The sequence below is a fragment of the Sinocyclocheilus anshuiensis genome, unplaced genomic scaffold (assembly GCF_001515605.1).
Source record: "Sinocyclocheilus anshuiensis isolate Anshui unplaced genomic scaffold, SAMN03320099.WGS_v1.1 scaffold306, whole genome shotgun sequence".
Classification (NCBI taxonomy): domain Eukaryota; kingdom Metazoa; phylum Chordata; class Actinopteri; order Cypriniformes; family Cyprinidae; genus Sinocyclocheilus; species Sinocyclocheilus anshuiensis.
The window spans coordinates 1567586-1591184 of NW_015544175.1; the positions used below are offsets into that span (position 1 = coordinate 1567586).

General features: G+C 36.5%; 2 protein-coding genes and 1 pseudogene across 2 annotated transcripts in view; 2 read left to right on the top strand and 1 right to left on the bottom strand.

Moving 5' to 3' along the window:
• Window positions 1–486: 486 nt before the first annotated feature.
• Window positions 487–5821, top strand: LOC107696151 (dynein regulatory complex protein 1-like). Its single transcript, XM_016496353.1, has 16 exons — window positions 487–617; window positions 765–852; window positions 1073–1185; window positions 1293–1476; window positions 1573–1710; window positions 1889–1975; window positions 2096–2218; window positions 2333–2472; window positions 3156–3290; window positions 3352–3688; window positions 4529–4618; window positions 4947–5042; window positions 5136–5227; window positions 5310–5462; window positions 5559–5661; window positions 5745–5821. The coding sequence occupies exons 1-16, from the start codon at window positions 487–489 to the stop codon at window positions 5796–5798; spliced, it is 2064 nt and encodes a 687-aa protein (XP_016351839.1). The 3' UTR covers window positions 5799–5821.
• A 1254-nt stretch (window positions 5822–7075) lies between these two features.
• LOC107696082 (potassium voltage-gated channel subfamily F member 1-like) lies at window positions 7076–9307 on the top strand (annotated as a pseudogene).
• Window positions 9308–16339: 7032 nt separating this feature from the next.
• LOC107696174 (rho-associated protein kinase 2-like) overlaps window positions 16340–23599 on the bottom strand; it is a 30365-nt gene continuing 23105 nt past the window's right edge. The window contains exons 26-34 of the mRNA XM_016496390.1: window positions 23295–23466; window positions 22804–23004; window positions 21921–21988; window positions 21750–21838; window positions 20764–20842; window positions 20404–20668; window positions 19294–19570; window positions 17500–17581; window positions 16340–17114 (exon numbers count right to left, since the gene is read on the bottom strand). Coding sequence (XP_016351876.1) covers window positions 17503–17581; window positions 19294–19570; window positions 20404–20668; window positions 20764–20842; window positions 21750–21838; window positions 21921–21988; window positions 22804–23004; window positions 23295–23466 — 1230 coding nt within the window. The 3' untranslated portion in view covers window positions 16340–17114; window positions 17500–17502. The remainder of the gene's footprint in view (window positions 17115–17499; window positions 17582–19293; window positions 19571–20403; window positions 20669–20763; window positions 20843–21749; window positions 21839–21920; window positions 21989–22803; window positions 23005–23294; window positions 23467–23599) is intronic.

Here is a 23599-nt window from a genome sequence, read left to right on the forward strand (position 1 = left end):
CTCTGATAAGCATTGTTCAGGGCTGCCATTCCCAAAAGCTTGAATGCTTTCTTATGATACTTTTGGGAAACGCAGCCCTGTTTGAATGCACTGTCAGCAGTGAGTGAATGCTCTCTGTGATTGATTGGTTCTGTCTTGCAACATTTGCGTGTTCAGATGAGCAGGGAAAAAGTTTTATCCTACACAATTACTCGCCAACAAAGGTTATTCGTCCAATTCAATGCATATTGTACGCATTTTTTGTTTTGTTTTGTTAAATAAACAACCCCACTGGTAAATAAAACACACCTTAGTATCGATATTTTTTGTTTGAGTATCGATACTTTCGATACTCGCGTCAGTATCGATATATCGATACTTAGGATCGATACGCCCATCCCTATCGGCCACTCGCGCAGTATCATAGCAACGGTATTGTAAACAATACTCTACCATTCATCGCACTGTGTTATATTTCTTGGACTCGTGCTTATTAACGAACTGAAAATGCATCAACCCGAACCCTTTGCAGGGGAAGAGGCAGACGAACCTGGACCATCTGTTGAGTCTAAAAACCAAGCGGAGAGAATTACAGCGCGTCGCCTCCGCATAGCCGCACGAAATGAGGCCAAAACACGGTAAACATTCATCTCGAGTAACGTTACATTAGCCGAGCACCTTGTTTCATTAGTTAGCAATAAACGTGTCATTCTCAGATATTTAAGTAACTTATTCTGGAGATTTTATACGTGCCATGAAATGCTTACAAATTGTATTTTTTGCAGTCAAGATCTTGGCGAAGATTCCCAGGGAAAGGAGGATATTCAAGAAGAAACACGGAAAAGTCCGAAGGAAGTGGAGAAAAGTAAAAGGGTCAGTCGTCTGCATTTAAATATAGCTAGCATCTTGCTTTTATTCCTTTATATTATATTATATTATTTTATATTACATTATATTATATTATATTATATTATGATAAGAAATATTACACAAGCAAATATTGTAGTTTTAAATTCTGTAGTATTGAATATTGTGCACATAATGTGTAAGGTAGATCAAGTTTTCAGGACACTTTCCTCTGCTCTTTTTGCAGCACATGGCAAAATTGCAAACTGATGGTCTAGAGTTGGTGACCAACATTCAGGTCGCTGTAGATGCCAGAGAGTCTGACAGGAGAACAGAGCTAGAGGAGGCATGTCGACTGAGGTACATGCAATGAAACACTTAGTCTCCCTCTGTCACTATAAGTCTTTGAAATTGTACCTCTGTAAAGTTTGTATTCACACTAAAAATGTGTCATTTGATCCTATAAGGAGAGAAAATCTGGAAAATGAGGCCAAGTCCAGCCAGGAAAAGTTTGGGGAGATCACTCGCAAATGGACGGATGCTAAAATGAAACAGACCCCACTAGATCTAAGAGATGCTCTAAACAGCCAGCAACAACTCTGTGAACAGATTTTAGCGGACAAGAATAAACTGATCAGTGAGCTACAGCAGGTGAACTTCAGTCTGCAACAAATGCATGCAAAAACATATAGATTGCAATTCAAGAGTTAATAGGAGCGTTTTTTTGTTTGTTTGTTTTTTGTATAGGAGCTAAAGGCAAGTGATGATCACTATGTAAAGGACCTGAAAAGACAGGCTAAAGACATAGACCTGCTTATTGACAGAATGGAAGAACAGATCTCAAGTCTGAAAAAGTCATACCGAGAGGACCTGCAGCAGATTGAGGTGTTGTACTGCCCCCTGCAGGCTGGAGTCCAAATACAAATTATCATTCCACCCTCATAATATTGTTTTGATATGTTTGGTTTAATAAGGAATGAACAATTACACCATATATAATGGCATGTCTATGAATGCACACTATTTTCTGTCATATACCATTTATTTTCTGTGGACATTAAAGAACTCATTTGATGAGGAGAGGAGAACGTTGCTAACCAAACACAGGAAGAAATGGGGGCATCAGATGAAAGAACGAAGCGAGAAAGAGGTACAATACTTAAAAAAGTAACACACACATAGATTAAGACACACATTGGATTGAAACCGATTTGAATGTGAATACCTTTGACTGAAACCACTTTGACAACAGATGCATCTTTTTCTGCAGCTGAGGAACATGATGCAGGGTTTAAGTCTCCTGGAGGAGCATGAGGACTTGCTGCAGAAGCTGAGGGTTTGGAAAGCTGAAGAATACAACACAGACAAAATCAGAATGGATACAGAAGTACAGGTGAATTTGATATGGACTTAATTAACTGTATGTACATGTAACAATATGCTAGAGACAGTAATGCTATATTAGATACAAATAAACATCTGCCTTTGTGTCTGTCTGTGTGTGCAGAATTTAAGAAAGAAGTTACAAGAGGTGAAGTTCAACTGCCATCTGAATGAAGAAAAACTTGATTACAAATATGAGGTGGTAAAGAAAAGAGAGGAAGAGAACGCCATCTTAAAATCCCATTTGAAGAGGAAAATTATAAGGTATCATAACTTTTTCAGATTAATCTTGGTACACTGCTGTTAAAAGTTTGATGTCAGGAAGACATTAATACTTGTATTCAATCAAAAGTACTGTTTTCAACATTGATAATAATACAAATGTTTCTTAATAACCAAAGCACCATATTAAAATTATTTGTGAAGGATCATATGGCACTGAAGGCTGGAGTAATGGCTGCTGAAAATTCAGCGTTGCCATCACAGAAATAAATGACATTTTGAAATATATTAAAATAGAAAACAGTCATTTTAAATTTTAATAATATTTCACAATATTACAGTTTTACTGTATTTTGGATCAAATAAATGGAGCCTGTGTGTGCATAAGAGACTTCTTTCCAAAAACATTAAAAAATCTTACCAACCAAAACACTTGTGTATGGCAGTGCATATCCAAACTAATCTTAGTAAAGATATTCTACTTCTTAGTATAGTAGAACCCAAGATATCTGTCTTTTTTAGTTTTAAGCAATTTTAATGCATTACAACATTCTTATTCAATAATTTTAATGCAGCAAGAGTCACTGCCTTTCAGCTGATATAGTTATCATTAGTTATCATTTTTGGTGTGAAAGGACTTTTAGTCTAGTAATCTCACCTCACTGCAGGAAAACAGTCATGAATACTGGTGAGTTTAAATTCAGAACTGACCTGAATTTTTTCAGAATGCAAGATGTTCTCAACAACCTAAAGTCTAAATGCGCCAATCAGGAGAAGCAGTCGAAAGCAGAGGAACAATCACTGAGAAATGACTACACACGCATCAAACAACAGTACAAGGACATGCAGAAGAAAGCAGGGTGAGTGCACTTACATACCTCATGATCTTAAGACATTCAGACAGTCCCTGGTTTTGGACAGACACTTTGCAGCGCTCGATGCTGAGCGTTTTGAGAAGTTATGGTTGATAAGTGAAGATGAGGTAAAGGCCTTGGCACACAGGGTGCTGGAGACAGACAGAATCATTCACGAGCAGCAGCTGGGTCTGGCATGGGTGTCTCCTCCGCTCTTCTTCATGGAGCACTCCGGCCCGATCGAACATAAGACCCTCAGGACGGCCTCACAGGCAGCTGCAGATACCCTGCAAGAAGAAACAAGAGGAGATTTAGTGGAGGAATCTGAGGGTCTGGACGACACTGGTAGTGGAGTGAACAGGAGAACAGTGAAGAGAATTCTGGAGCTGCTGTGTGACGAATTAGTGAGTGTGTGATTGTGGCTGTGTGATTCATCAGTTAGGGATACTTTTGACTGATTGAAATTTTGAAAAATGAAACTTCTTGAAATGATGCTTCAATTATGTTAATATACTGTATATATTACATATAAAGTATCTTATTATGGCCTTAAAGGGATTTACTTACCCTCATGTTGTTCCAAACCTTTATGACTTTCTTCTGTGGAACACAAAAGAAGATATTTTATCATGTTTAAACTATTTTGTCCATATTATGAAAGTCAGTGCAGTCCAATGTTGTTTTAGATTGAACAAAAATTGAACAAAATCAAGTTTATGCTTAAAACAAAAACAAATATCTGTGAATGGGGAATTAAAACTTGTTTTCCCTTGTTCTTGATTTAATCATGAACTCACTTCATTTAAAAACTTATGTAATTTTGCTTTACAAGCAAATGTACTTCACTTTTACATTTTAAAGACACATTAACATTTTTAAGTAAATGTGCCACTTTTTTGCAGTGTGATCAGAAAGTACAGTAAAAGTTATTTCCAGTTATTTCTAGTGGTTGGGAGCAGAGGTATTCAAGATTTCAGCTATTTTTGTAAAATTACTTCAACAGTAATGGAGAGTGGTTGGAAGCTGTATTTTCAACTAATACAACTCATTGTGTGCTGCTTAGACATTTACATTAAGAGAACATACTGACATTTTGCATTCCCTTCCATTTATTCCTTAGATTTTCTTTACTTGGTCTTAAAAAGTCGTTTCCCCTCATAAAACCTGCAGAAAACCTGTAAATAGTTTAAAGTAATTGTATTTTTTCTTTTCAAAATCAGAAGCTGATTTTCTCTTTCTCTCAGGGTTTTCTCGTAGAGAGTAAACTGCTGAAGCTGGTGTCTCATTTGGAGAAGAATGATCAGTCCCTTATAAAGCTAGATGCCATTTTCTCAGTAAGTACAAGTAGACCTGTGGTTCTCAACAAGGGGGCCGGAAACAACATTCCCCCAATATGTCTTTCAATTATTTACATTTAGTTGTGTTGACATAATTAAAATGCTAAAGAAACACTAAAATAAAGATATCAAGTATGACATGTTATTTTTCAGTTTATTTTTTATTTCAGCAGAAGTATTAGAGGTACATATTAGCTTAGATAGCAGGTCCTTCAAATATTATCTTGTACAAAGGGGAGCAATGGTGTCAAAAAGTTTGAGAACCACTGAAAAACTAAAAAGACTGATGTCTAATTTGATTTCTTCTTTCTTTTAATGCACACAGGCAATAGGGATTGAGAGTGAGAAGGATGTGTATAAAATGGCTGAGTTCTTAATGAATTACAGACAACATGGCCGAGAGCAGAGGGAACAGATGGAGGTAAAAGTGGATCCCATCACAGCTCAGCATCTCACTATGCCACTCTAGAAACAAAACTAAATATGTTGCATTTCTCTTTTGTGTTTTTGTTAGGAAGAGGAGACAACCAACAACTCTGACTTCATTCATCATAATGACCTACTAGTGGCTCTGAAAAATTTTACTGCTCAATACTGCAGACCCCAGTCAGTGCGCTTGCATTTCAAACCAAGACGCTTCTGCTGTCACACATATTCCCTAAAATCAACTATTTGTTATTATGTCCAGTGATGTTCAGGCCTCACAGAAGAGCAGTGTTTTGAGGTTGGATATGAGAGATGACTCGGAAGATGCAGCGTACTGGGAAAGCATTGCTAATGTCATCCCAGAGTCCAAACTCAGGCTCTGGAGTGCTCTAGATACAGCTCTCAACAAGTACCAGTAAGTACATTTTTATAGTCCATGATTATACCATACTGCGCCCAAATTAAAACCTTGATTTGGACTATATTATTAACAGTGATGTTTTATCCTTAGTACTGTACTGACTGAAAGGGCTGAGCTTCTGGTGGAAACACAGAATGTACAACAACAGAATACTGAGCTCAGACAGCTGCTGCATCTTTATACAACCTCCAAGGTGACTGTATGAGTGTGTCACGTGATGTTAAGGTTCAGTTTTGCTGTTATTCGCAAATCATCTAACTTGACTTCTCCTGATAGGCCAGTGCTGAGCCGGAGATGCAGCCCACCAGGATGAGGCAGTTCCCCATGTGATATACTTCAGAAAAATAAAATCATTTAAAAATCTGTATTTGTAGTCTATATGTTGAAAAATATGCATTTCAACACTACGATTGAAAATTTCAAGCTCAAGTTAAGTTATGGGGATAGATATAAACCATTTTCAACACAAGAATCTGAATACTTTTTAAAATATTAATTGCTGAGCATGCAGTTTTTACTTTTCAACACTAGATGGGGATATTTCGGCGTTCAATGGAAACGTATGGTTGTAATAATTGTAATAACTGTTCTTGACACAAGCGACAAGCATAAATGTAATAAATTCTAGTTAACTATTTTTGCACTTATTCATATTTATAATTCGTAGTATAATTATAAATACGTATGAGTGTAAAAAAGACATCATAAGATGATCATAAGGAATTTCCCCCATCTTCCCATCTTACCCTATGTTTTATATGACTGAGTGAGATGGGAATGGGTAATGGATTGGGGGGAAACGCAAAGTCTCCAGACGCGTTTTTTTTGTATTTGTTTTTGTTTTTTAACTTGGACTTCAAAAGATGCGAGTGCAACGGTCAAAGACGTCCGTTTAGCGCATATTTACACAGAACTATGGAAAAGCAGCTCAGTGGCATGATAAAGAACACGCTTTTTGAAACTTTCTTCACAGACTGCAGTCCAAACATAAGTAAGTTTTATCTCAACTGACCGTTTATTGTTGAGGGGTGCTATAGCTGTTGTGTAAACACAGTAAAACCACGGTAGCAAAAGTCGATTTTAACTAAAAAGTTACAGAACTTGCTTTCAGGACAAAAGCATTCATTAATGTCATGTTGAGCAAGATGTCACATGATTTTTTAATACTATATATTTATAGCCTACATCTAGTTTATTAATTATTGTTTTGCCCAAAGCTCTATGTTATTTTACATTTTTGCCTCAATAATTATTTTGTATTTCATAATCGTTTTCATGTTGTTGTTTTATTATTGGTCATGGGATTTTTGTAATATGAAAAAAAAATATGTATATATATATGTATATATATTATTATTATTTTCACTTTCTATTAGCAGTTGACTTGTGGGAGTTCCAGAGGACTCGTTACGCAGACTGTAACGGCTCAGAGGCGAGTGAGGAGACGGAGATTGCTGTGAATATCGGTGGTGAAAGATGCCAAGGGTAACCTCGTGGAACACACGACCCTTGAGTCCATCGATACGGCTTGTATCATCTGGTTCACAGTGGAATACGTTTTGCGCCTCGTGTCCTCTTCGAACAAACTGCGCTTTGTGTTTTCCTTCATGAATATAGTAGACTTTCTAGCTATCGTGCCGTTCTACGTAGTGTTGATTTTGGGTGCTGCTCAAATGGAGCTGGCCAATGTGCAACAGGCAGTGCAGGCGTTGCGCATTTTGCGCATTGCGCGCATTTTCAAACTCGCACGCAACTCGTCAGGTCTGCAAACTCTCGCCGTAGCACTAAAAATCAGCTTGAAAGAGCTGGTCCTGATGCTCACGTGCATGAGTGTGGGGATTTTCTTGTTCTCTGCAATGGGGTACACAGTGGAGCAGAGTCACCCTGAGACCATGTTCACCAGCATCCCACAGTCTTTCTGGTGGGCTATCACTGTCATGAGCACGGTGGGTTATGGAGACATCTATCCTAAAACAACGCTGGGCAGGTGTAACGCCGCTGCAAGTGTCCTGTGTGGCATCGTAGCTATCGCGTTACCAGTTCACCTGATCATTAACAACTTCGTCACACAGTCTGAAAATATGTGGCAGTTTCTAGCCCCGGTATCTCCTATTATATTTATCTAGCTACTAGTCATGGACATGTTGCTTTTTATAACCTATATGGTCCTCTAGATTAAAAATGATTCTTATTTTGTTTTTGTTTCAAACTCTGGATTGTATCAGTTGACATGTGGGAGTTCCAGAGGACTCGTTACACAGATTGTAACGGCTCAGAGGCGAGTGAGGAGACGGAGATTGCTGTGAATATCGGTGGTGTCAAGCACATTCTCTAGAAGATGCTGATGGTAACCTCGTGGAACACCCGACCCTTGAGTCCATCGAGACGGCTTGTATCATCTGGTTCACAGTGGAATACGTTTTGCGTTTCTTGTCCTCTTCGAACCAATTGCGCTTTGTGTTTTCCTTCATGAATATAATAGACTTTCTAGCTATCATGCCTTTTTACGTATTGCTGATTCTAACGCATTTGGGCACTGCTGTGATGGAGCTCGCTAACGTCCAGCAGGCAGTGCAAGCGTTGCGCATCATGCGCATTGCACGCATCTTTAAACTCGCGCGCCACTCATCAGGTCTGCAAACTCTTACATTCGCGCTCAAAAGCAGCTTGAAAGAGCTGGGTCTGCTGCTCATGTACATGAGCGTGGGGATTTTCTTGTTCTCTGCACTGGGGTACACATTGGAGCAGAGCCACCCTGAGACCATGTTCACCAGCATCCCACAGTCCTTCTGGTGGGCTATCATTACTATGACCACTGTGGGTTATGGGGATATCTATCCTAAAACAACGCTGGGCAGGTGCAACGCCGCTGTCAGTTTTCTGTGTGGCGTAATAGCTATCGCGTTGCCAATCCATCCGATTATTAACAACTTCGTCATTGTTTACAGTAAGCAGCGTGTGATTGAAACCGCTGCCAAGCATGAGATCGAACTCATGGCGTTACGCGCGAAAGAGGAAGAGCAGGAGTGTCCGGAGGCTATAGGAACGGCTTCGGCTGGCAGCAGGTCAGTCTGGGATAGCGCTGCTGAGAATGTGAGCGCGTCACAGTGACACATATATCCCGTTACTTGGTGATACAGCAAATGTGTCCAAAGGCCAACCTGCCCATAAATGCAAGAACAACTAACTAGAGAGTGATTTGCACTTGTCCTTTGTCAATACTTCAGAATAATAAACTAATTCGGAAACAGAACTAATCAATATGAACAGTACACTGTGATTACAGCCTGGAAAACGGCTGAACTCGATCAATAATCCTTAAACTCTATCTATCTATCTATCTATCTAATGTTTAAATATGTAGTTGATGTAACTCTAATCCTCTGCTCAACAGTCAATAAATCGTTTCATGCCAGTAATCAAAACTTGAAGCTTTTAACATATAAAATGTCCCTTGTTTTAATCACCTTTTTTTTAATATGCCTACATAGTTGCTATAAGTATGTAAAGTTTATACACCCCCAAGTCTCTTTTCAGAAAAATACTTAAATAAAATGGGTTACTAGGGTCAATGCAACTCAGAACAACAATTTATCAAGGAACATTAAAGTAAAACAATAGAGAAGTAAATTTAAAAGGGCTGATCATAATTGTAAGTAAAATGTATTCAAAACAAAATGATTTGAAATCAATCAATTTTACACACATCAAAGGCTTCAAGACTCATTGTCTCTGAAGACATTTTACAGTAATGAGAATATCTGACTGGTCTCTTCACTGAACAAGCCTGAAGGAAGAAAAATCACTTGACATTATAATGGAATTAGAGTACTCTCAATCACAACCTAATTTGTATAAATTTTTGTAATATATATTTTTCAATGATCTTCAAAATAATGTGACTGTTTGTCTGTTTACTTTTCTTTCCACATTAAACATTTATCCTCTCTCCTTTCTGTAGCCATTTGGCATTAAACGACAGCAACTGATTGTTTAATGTATTATTATTATTACTATGTAGATTGAGCAATAGCAGTAGTTCTAAACTGTAAAACAAAACCAGCAAACAATATGTGTGTATTTGCTCTGGTGACTGAATGTGCATGCTATGATATGCCAGTTGATGTCTAAAACCTTGTAGCGATTACAATTTAGTGCTTCAGATACATCAGATTATTTAAACAATTCACTCTGATCTTGTCCTGTACACATAGACATCTATGAATTTACCTGTACTTTTTCTCTCCCTAGTTTTTTTTTATTTTTTATCTCACCTGCCCATTAAACAGCAGTGTGAACCACCATCCCCCTCTGTGGGAGTTTGAATGATGTATCGAGGGTTTTAATTTTGCCGCAGTGCTTTGAGCGTCCCTCGGGTGTGAGACATTAATTTGTTGGCTGCTGAAAGACATGGATGGACATGGATGTGGGTGTGTTTGTGTGTGGGTGTTATTCAATCTGTCTGAGTGAATTAATGCATTGAATTTGTTTGTGCCCACATGGAAAGGTCTTTGTGTTTGTGTGTAGGACTACTGATGGCTGGACACTGAGATATGGCTTAGATCTGGCATGTGGGTGGACAAAAGAGCAGCCGGTGCTAATAGCCAGTAATCACTGACCCCACCAGCACAGCTAAATCAGAATCACACAACACAGTATGGCTAAAATAGGGAATACAGGCCACATATCAGTACATAAATAACAGCAAAATGCACCTCTATAACTCTCACACATCATGTTGTCCAGCTAAGAGGGAAGCACATGCTCCATGCAGCTGACCGTGTCCAAAATCTGAATTGCACATGGATCAGTATTGAGTTACACACACTACATTGTAACCAGAGAACATAGTCAGCCCCCCTCCACATCAGACACATTTCGGAATCTCAAAGCCTACTGCTTTTCAGCTTCTAAATATAAGTTTCCCCTCTAGGAGTTCTAGGAGGTAAAATCAGCCATTGCACACAAGCTACGTTGCCAGTTTCTTACAAATTGTCTGTTTTTCAGAGGTCACTGCTTGACCTTTTGAAAGTTTGTGGGAGTATAAGCATTACATTTCAAGAGACAAACAGGTGTGAGCTAATAATTTTCCATAGTATGTGAAACTGTGTGCTGAGGTGGATAGAATGTGAATAACTGGAATCTTATCTAATGAAAATAAATATGACTGTTTAAACTTGCAGAAAGTAGGCCACCAGTAGGCAAAAGCAGCTGCTGTGATTTAAATGAATGACAGGACAAAAGAGATCTTCCTTCACATCAAGAGTAATTTTCAAAGGAGAAAATGGAGAAAAAGCACATGTGCACAACTGATACTTAAAAGTACTGTAGAAGCCCCCCTTTTTCTTTTAGAATAAAGCTATTTCTTCACAAAAGGAATTTACATAAGCGCTCGCCACACTTCAGTACTGTGGTTAAATCTAGAGAAGAATAATCACAGTGATCAAAACTGACCTTTACTGATGGTGGGAAGATAAGGAAAGAAAATGAGAGAGAAAAGTCTGAAAAGCAAAAAAGAATAGGCCTATTCACCTTTTATGGGTTTAATCTTTGTTGTTTAAATCAGGGGCTTTCAAAATAGGGGGACTGAGGGGTCACAAAAGAGTGCTAGGACGTCAGCAGAAAATCTGAGAGAAACGAAAAAGGCTTTTACATAAAGTGTTATAGGAATAAATCTGAATTGAATTGAAAATGTTTCTGTTCAGGTTTATACATCTAACACTCTAAAAATTGATATCAAAAAGATATACTTTCAAATTTAAAATATGTTTTCAAACAATATTTTAATGTGCTTTGGCCTTAGCAACGTGTAAATGTTTAATAAATAATACATGTTTTTTTTTTAAGTGAAATAAGCACTTAAAACATCCAGACCAGCGTGGACTTAGCAAACAGCAACCTCTGACTGAAATCAATGAAAAAATAAATTATGTTGAGAGAGTTAAGTGCTGGTTATTGGGTATATGGCCATGCGCCACAACCACATTAAAAACTCACGGTACTCAACTATGCTGCTATGCCACCCTGTTTGCTAAATGAGGATAAAAATGAGAGCATGAAGGAGAATATAAATAAACTGGATGGTAAAACACTTAACTTTCTGTTGACAGATGGCATCAAGTCATATATAAATGATGCCACTAAAGTTATTTGTGTAGTGTTTAGCAGTCAATATCTCCTCAGTGCATGAAAAAGACACGTGGCTCTCAGAGAGCCATTCCTCACCACCTCATGTCATCTCAGCTGCTGTGAGGAATCTCAATCCGGTAGGACTCACTCGACATTACAGGAAGTGATGGTCACACTATAGTCTATTCACAACAGCAAGGTCATCCTTACAACAGCACAGACAAGCTGAGATTGAAAAGCCTGGTAAATCCATGCTCTTAAATCTTATGGTGGCACACTCTGTCTACATCATTCCTGCCCTTCAGTCGAGCAAGACCCCACAAAAGACAATTTTATTGAAGATATATTTCACATACTGTGCTTACATTAACAGCAGACACCTAATTAAGGAAATTGCCCATGAGTGGCAGAGCAAGCCGGGTCCAGAGTGGAGCAGGTCCATTACTCTGTATAATTAATTACTGGTATAAAGCAGACTTATGATCATATTTCTCTCAGGATATGGGCAATATTTTGAGCACAATGTTTTTGGCAAAGAGTTCTTAAAGAATTAGCATGACCTTTTTAAAGCTTTTTGACTAATGGATCAGTGTTTCAGACAGTGTTTATTTATTTTTTTGTCCACAGCACCTCAGCCTTCACTGTGTATATATACATATACATAAAGTTCAGTAATTGAGTCAGCGGTGAAGGATTCCTTTAACTGATTCAAAACGTTCAAATATTAAACTGTTCAAAAGAACCAGTTCATAAGAGTTATATGTTTCATGAATGTAAGCAAATGGAGAGGAAAAATACATCTTGAACAATTCCATTAGAATTAATGCTTTTAGTATCGATTAAGTGGTAGTGTAGAATAGCCTTGAATGAATAATAATACATTTCTCCTAAAAGAATACTCAAACTTTTATTATTATCATTATATATTATGTCACATCCCACATCTCCTGTCAATTTAAAATGAATGGTTATTGTAAAGACTGTTTACTGTAACAACTAAACAATGATATATGATCATTGGCCTAAAAACATTATTGGTCAATTTCAGAGATCTTCAAGGTCACAAAGCATCTTTGTGTGAGTCTCTGTGAGCTCTTTAAACCTTCTAAAGGGTTTATTCTGGCTATAATAGTGCACGAGATTTGTGGCCTGAAAAGCATTGTTAAAGACGGTTCAGGTAATGGTCAGTCTCTCAGAGGAATTATAAAATTCATTATGCTGCATTGAACACTGAACCAATCTTCACATCCTTAATGCAATGTAGAAGGTGAAAACAGGGTCAGACACACATCCGTTTGCATTTTTGAAGGTTTAAAAGTGTAAACATTACATTACATTATCCTTAACTTATTACATTATCCATAACTTATCCTTTCAACCATGTCAGATCAATTTAGTATTTTTCTCTATATTTGTTATGGTTTCTTAATGGGAACTGTACATGCCCATTTATAACTCACCATGCTATTTTCCTGCTTGAATAAATACATTTCAGTGCTTTTACAGTGATGTCATACCAATAAAAATGCAATATCAATTACATTTTGAAAGCCCCAGCATAATGTCTCTCTCTCTAGAGGAACTGGGGGCAGAAGCTGGAACAAGGGCACGATCTGATCATTTCTATCCTCTTTATAACCTTCATGAAAAAGTTTAATTTCCATAAGTAGCCTCCCCTGGAAATGGCCCTTGTACACAGGAGTTATAAATCTCTACAATGCACAGAGGCACATTTTACTAAGATACACTAGGGATTTCTGAGGACACATAGCCTACATCAGAGACAGAGAGAAATGGGAAGAAAAATTGATAGACAAAACAAAAATGAGAGAGGTAAAGGTAAAGTAAAATTACAGTTTGTAATGCATTAATAAAAGCAATCACAGACAGAACTGTTATAAAGACAGGTGTACACATTTAAAAATCGTAATGACTTTTTCTGAAACCACATTTCCCTCAGGACATATAGTATGTACCTCTAATTACTTTGATTAGAGTTTAGTGCCCTCTGCTGACCAACATCAGGCTTTCTTTCTGTAAAAGCACGTTATATTTGGACTAAGTTAATTAGGAACTCTCAGTATTTTACTGAATTATTTTCCAAAAATATTTGTAAATAGAGAAGATTTTCACATTTAAGTAATTCACAAATTCACTTAAAGTCGGCATGAAATCAAAATTGAACATTCTTATTTTTTAATGGAATACTGTAGTGTTTATTATAAATAATTTATCCGTGCACTTCATTATTTTTTTTTGAATTCATGTGCCCTAGTAATCTACCTCCCCTCCCCCCCAAAACGACTCATCTTCTCTTCCGGTCTACCTTTTTAAATAACATGTAATTTCTACTCCATGATGAAACATTTACTTTTAAAGGTCTATATGAAATTTGATGGAGTAGTAGAAAATAACTTTTTTTTCTCAATGTTATCCAAGTAAAGTACAAATCATTAAATAAGAATTTCATATCAGAGATATATCTCTGATATAATTATATCCCCCAAAAGTATAGTAAATATTGCATTATCATTTTGCAAAGTACATTTTTAAGATTCCAGTTTATAAAATATTTAGAAGTTTCAAAAACATCTGACTGCATGTCTTAAAATATGTAAGCTATTTTATTATATGATATATTATATGATCTCAAGCTCTGCAGCAGCAATTTCAGTGATGTTTCTACCCTTCATGTGTTCAGGTGTTTAACAAGTGATTTTATCATGATGAAAAAGTATTTATTCATTCATATGCAGCCAGTGCCATAGATATGCCAAACTAAAGTTGCAGTGCCATGGATTACTAGACAACACAGCATACAAACGTCCATCCAATATACAGTACCTGGAGTCAGGTTTTGCAGACAAGGTTTTGGTAGTTATTTCTGAGGTCAAGGAAAACAAGTTCGTCCTGCTTAAGGAAAAGTCTAGCAGGCAGGCTCTCAAAACGGTTGCCACTCAAGAATATCTGGCGAAGGTTTGGATTACCAATGAAGGCTGATGGATCTAAGGATTTCAGTCTGTTGTTTTCCAGGTACAGAGCCTCAAGTTTTGTCAGAGAGGTCAGAGCTCCAGGAGTCAGTTCGTCCAGCTGGTTATTTTGGAAGTCTAAGCTCTCCAGATTGTTGAGTCTTTGCAGGAAGGCCACGGGTAGCTGGGTGAGTTTGTTAGATGACAAATCTAACCTCTGGAGTAGGGCTGGACGATATGGCCAAAATTGATATCACGATGAGCTGTTTACTGGCAGACAGCCAGCATCTATCTCGGAGAGCAAGTTATCTGAGAGTATGAGCTCCACAAGAGGAGAATGATGAAACACTTGCGATGGTAAAGCTGTCAGTTTGTTACCTATTAGGGTAGAAGCTATTATTAACCAATACACAAACACACATACGTACAAGAGTGCTTGTTCTGTCTGTGGCTTTGTGAGTGAAGCCTACCGAATCAAAACAGCAACTGGGAATGTGAAATTGCTTTTACGCAACATATCCTTAAGATAATATTGAGTAACTTGCTTTTTAGACAAAATATTAGCACTTACTACTTTGACTATTTTTGCTCTGTCAACCTAAAACGTGTCAAACGATTTTCATTTTTGGGTGAACTACTTCCAAAATAAATCAGCCTATTTGAACAAATAGGTTGAGTGAATTCAGGAATGTGAATTTAGTGATTCAGTAACTCACCATAGAGACTGAATATGAAATATACTACCAAAACTACTCTTATCATTTCAGAAATAGTAGTATGAAAGGCCAGATTCAGATTTTTGCTGATGAATGAATCAGTGGTTTTGAACGAATTAGTGAATGATTGGATAGCTCACTCAAAAAGACTCTTGTTTAGCTCCTGATTGAACAAATCTTTGATACTCATAAAACCAGTAGTTTGTCACCACCTACTACAGTAATGACGTAAAGTTCAGAAAGAGTCCCTACTATTAATGAAAAGTCCTCACTAATGCACAGACAGACTGACAGTCTCTATGGGATGCGGAAACAGACAGGTCGATTCAATTTGAGGACTGTAACAAATTTTAGTTTGTTAAAACCTGTAAGGTCTAGCACATGAAGATTAGACAGGCCCAAAAGCAGGTCCGCAGGTAATGGAGGTTTCTGATCAGACTGAGTCACCTCAGATGGGACAAGATCCTCAGGTCATCAGATGTTATGGAGCTTAAATTGCTGAAGTGGACACTGAGGCCTGTAGTGTTACCCGGGAAGGCCTTGCTGGGTAACTGTTTGAAGTTAACAGAGACACAAATGACACTGACCTCATCGGATCTGAAGACAAGTCTGCATTTTCCTGGGTGTGAAACACTCTGCACATAAGCAAAGCAGCTGTGTAGCAGTGCAAGTGTTAGGAAATAATAGCTGTACATATTTATGACAGAAATAAGAATACACTGTCTAGTCTTGAACTAATTTTTCATGCAGAGCTGATTCTGCTTTTATAACCTAAATCACCTATTACATTGGTAAACATGCAATCAAGGATTTTCCAGGTCAACATTTGGTTTAAATGCTTATGCAACATTGGATTATATTAATCAATTCTTGTGAATCATTTACAACCACCAAAAAGCATGCTTCTTTAACTCTTTGTAAATGACAATGGCAACATATCTTATTACATAAAATAATATTTTCAAATTTTTTCTTAATTTTTACAGTGCCTCAGTGAATATCATCTAATATTTCAACATTTTAGTTACCCATCATCACACGTAAGGAGTCATAGGTCTTCCATCAAATAAATCTTTTTTATTAACAATTTCACAATGTTTCAACAGTTTGTCAGTGGCAAAATGATAAAATACAGAAAATGTTTGGACCGGAGGTCTTCATGTTCCACTATGGATACAGGTTGTATCTAATTTTTGTCACAGCAATTAATAAAATGCTAAAATGTGCTACGGATTGCATCCTTGCATCATGTAATATCAGTTTTCAATAATGCATATATTTTGAGCAGATAGTTCTGGCAAACAACTAAGTAATGCTCTTTGAAAAGCATTTTTCAAAAGTGTGCTTTGATATAATGCATGATAAAAAATATAATCTGTCACTAAATATTTATCTGTTTTTCCTAACAAAAATAGATATAATACTTGAGTATATGAATTCAGATGATCATGTAATTGCAGAGCTGAAGTATATATTCTGTTTCAAACACACTCAGGCAAACAGTCACACGTACTGACAACCTTGCAAGGAAACCAAAAATAACTTCCGAAGTTTAAAATGCTTTTACTTAAATTTTTTTTTTGAAGAATTGTATAGTCTAGGAAGACATAAAACACTCTTAAAACGACTTAAAATTGAAACTACACCCTTTAGGTGATTTATGGCATGTTCCGTGTTAAATATTAGACCCCACTCCCCCTTTCCCCAGTCATTTATACTTGTGGAGTTTGGCACTTGGAAGTCCTGCCATTTGCCAAAAAGAACACTATGACATTCTCCGCTTTCATTGCTTCCAGATGGATTATCACCTATCCAACCTGCACCAAGGTTAACTGAAATTAAAAGAGAGGAGAGAGGGTTCAGGTCAATGACCAAAAAAAAAATGCAAAACTCAAATATGGCAGTCATTTCACATCCCATTCTATATTCAACCACACACAACAGCATCACCACCACACCATCAGTTTTCAGATCCAACTTATTCGATCAAACTAAGCCAGACATATTTTAATTCAGCCAAACATTTACACACATGCATGCACACTCATATTAGTGCATCAAACACAATATCAAAACCTGCCCTAGTTATAGTACCTCACAGTGAGAACAAAATGTGCTTTTTAATGCCGTACTTCAAAAAACACCTTTAAAGCCAAAGCATAAACACAGACACAAATACATGCTAAGGCACCACTGTGGTTACCCCACAAACTCAACTCCTCAGAAGTCTAATACATCGTCATCATCCATTTCAACATCAAGAGACCAACCCCAGTCCTTCAGGCCCAACTCAAGCAATCTGGAACAAAGAGGAGTCATTCGGCCTCAAAGTCAACGTAAAACATTATGGCCACCCACGCTTAACTGAAAGTATACAGATAAATGCAATGTATGCAATGCAAAATAAATGCAATAAGGTTTTTCTTTAAGTTTTAAAAAGATGTGATAATGACAGATGCAGCTCTGTATTTGCAGTTAGCTATACTATAAAATCAGATTTTACCATGGCTTTTTTTTGGCAGCTATTCATTCATTCATATTCATTTTTTTGAATGAATTGAATCAGATACTGTGTTGAAAAAGTCACAGCTCAGTTAGAAATAGATGCCAATATTATGGAATTAAAAGAGAGAAGAGAGAGATTGCATTGTTAGTGGGTGTTTTTTTTTTAGTATTTACTCTCAAGCAAAGAAGATCTGTGCTGTTTTAGATGCATGCAGAGAACAGAACAGACAGCTAAACGTGATGTTTCAGGGCAGCACATGCAAGCAGAAAACCTGGGTGATAAGCAGCGATGCAGTGTACTTACTCTCCACACATAAGCACAAGTGGGGAAGGTGAAAGGTCAAAGGTGAACAGGTCAATGAAGAATGATACGGAGCATGGGGCCAGGGCTATAAAAGGTTAGCAATATAATGTAAGCTACTGAGAACCTGTGCAACTTCACAGCCAAATCTAACTTATTGTGCCAGGTTAACATATGACAGCACCATGACCTGGAGCATCTACATTTACTTTGATTGAAGCAGAAGTTCACCCAAAATTTATTCACTTTCATTTTGTTCCAAACCTGTCTGTCATTTTTTTTTCCTCATAGAAAACAAATATAGAATTTTTAAGAATTTATGACACTTTATTCCCAAAGTGACTCCAACTTCCAAGCTCCAAAAATGTACAAAAAAACATCAAATTACTGTAAGTAGTCTATACAAGTTTATTTTTAGGTGATTTTTTCTTTTAATTTAGCAAATTCTTGTATTTAAAGCGACTTGCATGTAAGGAGTGAATATAAGAAGCAACCACATTAGCAATGCTCCAATACACATTTTTCAAAAGTTGAGCAGAAGAGTTTAAGCTAGTACAGATGTGCAAGTAGGAAACAGGAAAGAAGATTTTTTATGATTATAGAAAGTGACTTTAGTCACTAATACACTTTAACAGATAGTTATGAATTACGCATTCAAATGTTCATGGAAGAGCTGTGCTGTCAACCAATGATAAAATATCAGCCTCCTTAACACAAAACTGTGGTCTAATGACACAAGTCCCCTACAAATGATCATATTAACAGAACTATAATATATTATTAACAGAAACTGTGAGTGTCAGTATAGGTAAATTAATCACACATCAATTTGCGATTCCAGATGTTTCAAGAACTGTATGTTCTTCTATAAAAACAATAATTATTAAGAGAAGAAATATGATTCAGTTTCTATCTTCATTTTATTTTTTTAGCAGTTTAATTAAGATAATTAAAACTAACATTAATATCAACTATTATTAGAATTAAATATATACACATTTTATATAATTCAACAATAATTTAATATTCTGCGGTCCCCTTTGGAAGTTTGCCGAGGCCCCCTAGTGGGCCCCACCTCCTGGTTAAGAACCACTGCTTTTAAAAGTCATATTTCAACCTCAAATGACAGTGTATCTCCATGTAACATAATTCTCCATAATTCCCAAGCTCCTTTGTAAGAAATGGATCTGTGGAGAGGTTCTCACCTGGTCTTAGGTGAGGGCTGCTGTCGGGTGGAATACACTTTGACAGCTCCTCTGTGTGAAAGTCTGGGGGATGAACGGGCTGACAGGTGAGGAGAGGGCTGAGGGGACAGGCCACTTAGTGCAGCCTCGGAGGGGGGAGAAGCTATAGCTATGCTTGAGGAGCGGGCTATAGGTTTACGTGGGACCCTTTTGAGCAAGCGGCTGACCCATTTCTGCTGCTCTTGTGTGGAGTTGGCCAGCAGCAGTAGCTCTTTCGCCGTGGACATGTCATAGTTCACTGGAGAAAAAAATTAACCAAACAGGTCAGTTTCAATCTAAAATACACAATATGGAGGTTCAAAAGTCCATATTTAAAATAAACAAACAAACAAACAAACATTTGGAGTCAGTATGGATGCATCAAATTCATAAAAAGTGGTAGTAAAGACATTTATAATGTTAATAATGTTAAAAAGAATATGTAAAGTAAAATGTAAAAAAATAATATATATATATATATATATAATGGTTACAAAATGATAATGGTTTACAGAAATATTAAGCAGGCCAGCTGTTTTCAGCATTGATAATAAGCAATGACACTGAGGACTGGAGTAACGGCCTCTGAAAATTTAGCTTTGTTATTACAGATATAAAATACATTTTACAATATATTAAAATAGAGAATTATTTTAAATTGTAATGATATTTCACAATATTACTAAATTTTTTTATCAAATACATGCAGACTACAAACCTTTAAATGGTAGTATAAATAAATAAATACATCAAATTTAATAATAATAATAAATTATAATTTATTAATATAATTTTTTAACAATTATAATTTTATAATTTATATATATATCTGACGATTAATTATATTATAATTTTTATGAATATGTGGCTGTAATATATTAATAATTATTATTGATATTATAATAAAATATTTAAAATAATTGAATATTTGTAAAGAAAATTAATAAATAATCAAAGGAATTTATAACATCTATATTTTAATTCACATTTCATTTCAGTAGCAAAAATGCTAAATTCTAATGTGTATAACAAGCTACAGACAGTAATATAAATTAGAATTTTTTTAGTGCTTTGTGAGTGTGACCTCCTGACCTCTGCAAGGAGCTAGGACCTCTTCTTTGCGATCTATGTGGTCTTTATGGCATTTGATTCGGCAGCGCCTGCACTCCAGGGCTGGTGGGGGCTTGAAGACGTGCCACAGAGGCCTTGGACATGCTTCACAGCTAGAGGGGAAGTGGTAAAGCGTAAGCACGAACTCGTGACCTTTGTGTGGGATAAACGACGACCTTTCAGCTGCTGATAAGGGTTCCATAGCAAGCTCCTCTTTCTTGCTCTCTCCCTCATTGGCATATAATATCTACAGACAGAACAGAAGAAGAAAGCTGAAGTTTGGTAAAATTAATCTCAAAGAATGATAAAACATTTCCTGGAGGGACAAATTAAGCATGTTACCTGGAAGATGCGTGGGATTTCTCTGGGATCTGCGCGGTACACATCTGTCTGAGTGACAGGTCTCACATGGAAGAGTTTGCTAAGAGGGGAAAAAGAAGGCAGAAAGATAAATGGGTTTACTAATGCTGTGCAAGAGAGCAGTAAATGTTAATTAAATGTTTACGGTGTATGTAGTATGTATTATGATTTTTAGCATATACAATTTTCATCCATTTGGATTACAGAGTAATAACAACATAAACTAATAAACTTTAAAAATACACAACATCCAGGTTTATATATTTATCAATAAATCCAATTTGTTTCACATTTTAACAATTTAAGCCATATTTTAATCATGTTCATATTCTTTATTATTATTAAATTAATTTAATTATTTTCACAATTAACAGATTTATGCTGATTCTAAGCAATTTGAAAATATGATTATTTAAAAAAAAAAAAATAGATGCAAATAGTTTATTAAAAAAAAAACAAATATGCAGAAATCTTATGTGTTTCATTTATGTATGACAGACGAATATGCATCACACAAGTTTATTAGTTTATGTTCAGCCTGTGTAATCCAAATGTAATCCAAATTTATATGAAATTGAAATCAGGGTTAAAACTAAAACCATTCAAAATTAAAATTCATTACTTGAAACAAAATAAACTTTAACTAAAATAAAACAAAAAAAAACCTTAGACATATTTTTTTTTATCTAGTTGCCATGGCAACTTTTCACATTTTCATTTAGTTTAACTTGATGTATTAAAATGACTAAAACGGAAATAAAAAGTAATAAAAACTGTAGACATATTTATAAAAAAACGAATAAAAATGGCAAAAACACAAAATGACTAAAACTTTAACTAAAAAACAAATGAAATTTAAGAAAAAATACAAATAAAATAAAAATAAAAATTATAATAATATCTCAATGATACTAATATAACAGTTTCAAATATACACATTTTAAATTTACATAAGTTTTCAAACTCACTCCAAGTCCAGAATCATGAATGGGCTAGACTGCTCTCTGTCTTGCTCCGAGTCATAAAACAGGATCTTCTTGCTGCTTACCACCACATACTGCAATTTACACAGATACACGCACAGATGATCAGAGAGGGTTTTTTTGTTGTGACGTGAGAATGTATGTCTAAACCGTTACCTTCTTTTCCCATCCAAACCGTTTGGTGTTTCTGGTAGGCATTGAGAGCCATCCCTCAAGACTAGAATCTGTGGTAAAAGAAAAACAGAAGAGTGTTTTACAAATTTAGTAATTATTTACAGGTTTTGTCAAACTGAAAATGACCAAGCAGATTCATTTGTCTTCAAGCAATTTTAAGCCTTCAAAAACGTCTTTCCCAGGTGCATAATGCAAGCAAGTACTGGAGGTCTCCTGGAATCAAAATGTTTTAGTAGTGTTATTGGAGTTTCAAACAACACACATGGTGATCAGTGTGATTACGTGCAAAATTATGGCAAATCTAATGAGCATCACACCATATTGGAAAGTGTGGCTGTGTTTCAAAACATAATGCAGTGGTTCCCAACCTTTTTGTCTTATGTACCCCAACAGCCCCATCAGTTGTTACCTCTTCATCAACATCAGACCAGAATTGTTGTAGAGGACATATATTCTGCTACAAGCATCACAATTATTAATGTGAGTTTTTAATATCTCAATGTGTTAAGCCATTAATTACAATACATAATAAATAAATTAATTAATTAATTTTTAAAAGTTTTTTAATCGTTTATTTTTTTTTAATTCCTAATGTTTTAAAGTCATTATTTTTATAGGATAAACCTGTTTTAACAAAGCAAAATATAAATATTTCCAATTACCTGCTTGGAGTACAGTATGTGTACACCTAGTTGGGAATCACTGACCTAGTGAGCTGCCTACCTAGACAGCATTTTTCGGCTTCATAGGCTCTTTCATGCCCCAAAATGCTGTCTAGGTGTTTAGTATTTGAACTCCACACTGAATGAAAATAAAGGAGAGCAAGGGGCAGTATGCGTGCTGATTTGTTTCCATGCAGGGTCACCTGCAGACTCTTGGTCAGTAGGTTTCTCATATGTGAGGGCGGGCCTTTGCCCCCACTCGACTTCCTCATCCTCCTCTTCCTCTGAGTCGGAGGGGAACCAAGGAGCAATCCGGCATGGCCGGGTATCAATACACACTGACTTGGAGCTTCGTTGGTATGTGAAGGACATAGACTCTGAGGTGTGTGAGTGTGTGATGCGCACTACAGCGGCATCACAGTGAGAGTGAGAAAGAGTGAACGAAGAATGAAGGAAAAGAAGCAAAAGGATGCATAAATTTATTATGCCACTGTGACCAGGGGAAGAAAGGAACATTAAAAAGAGGGGGAGAAGTAAACAAAAAAGAAAGATAGAGTGAAATGGAAAACAGGTAAAAGAGAAAAACAGTGGCAGTTACGTATTGATTATATGTGTTCTAGAGTCAGTGGATAATCGGGGGAAAAATATCATTAATAAAATAGATAGATAGATAGATAGATAGCTAGATACCTACCTGGATAAGCGTCATCACCCTCCAGGTCGTTGCCGGTGCTGCTGATGCTGGTGGTGTCCAGAGAATGAATGCTGAGAGAAGTGAGCTGACAGCGCAGACGCTCAATATCACTGTCTTTACTGTCCAGGGCCATCTGCATCTCCAGTCGCCCCTGAGACTCCTCTGCCAACGTCTGCAAACAGAACAACACTTTATGTGTGCTTTACATACAGTGGTGTGAAAAAGTGTTGGCCCCCTTCCTGATTTCTTATTTTTTTGCATGTTTGTCACACTTTAATGTTTCAGATCATCAAACAAATTTAAAT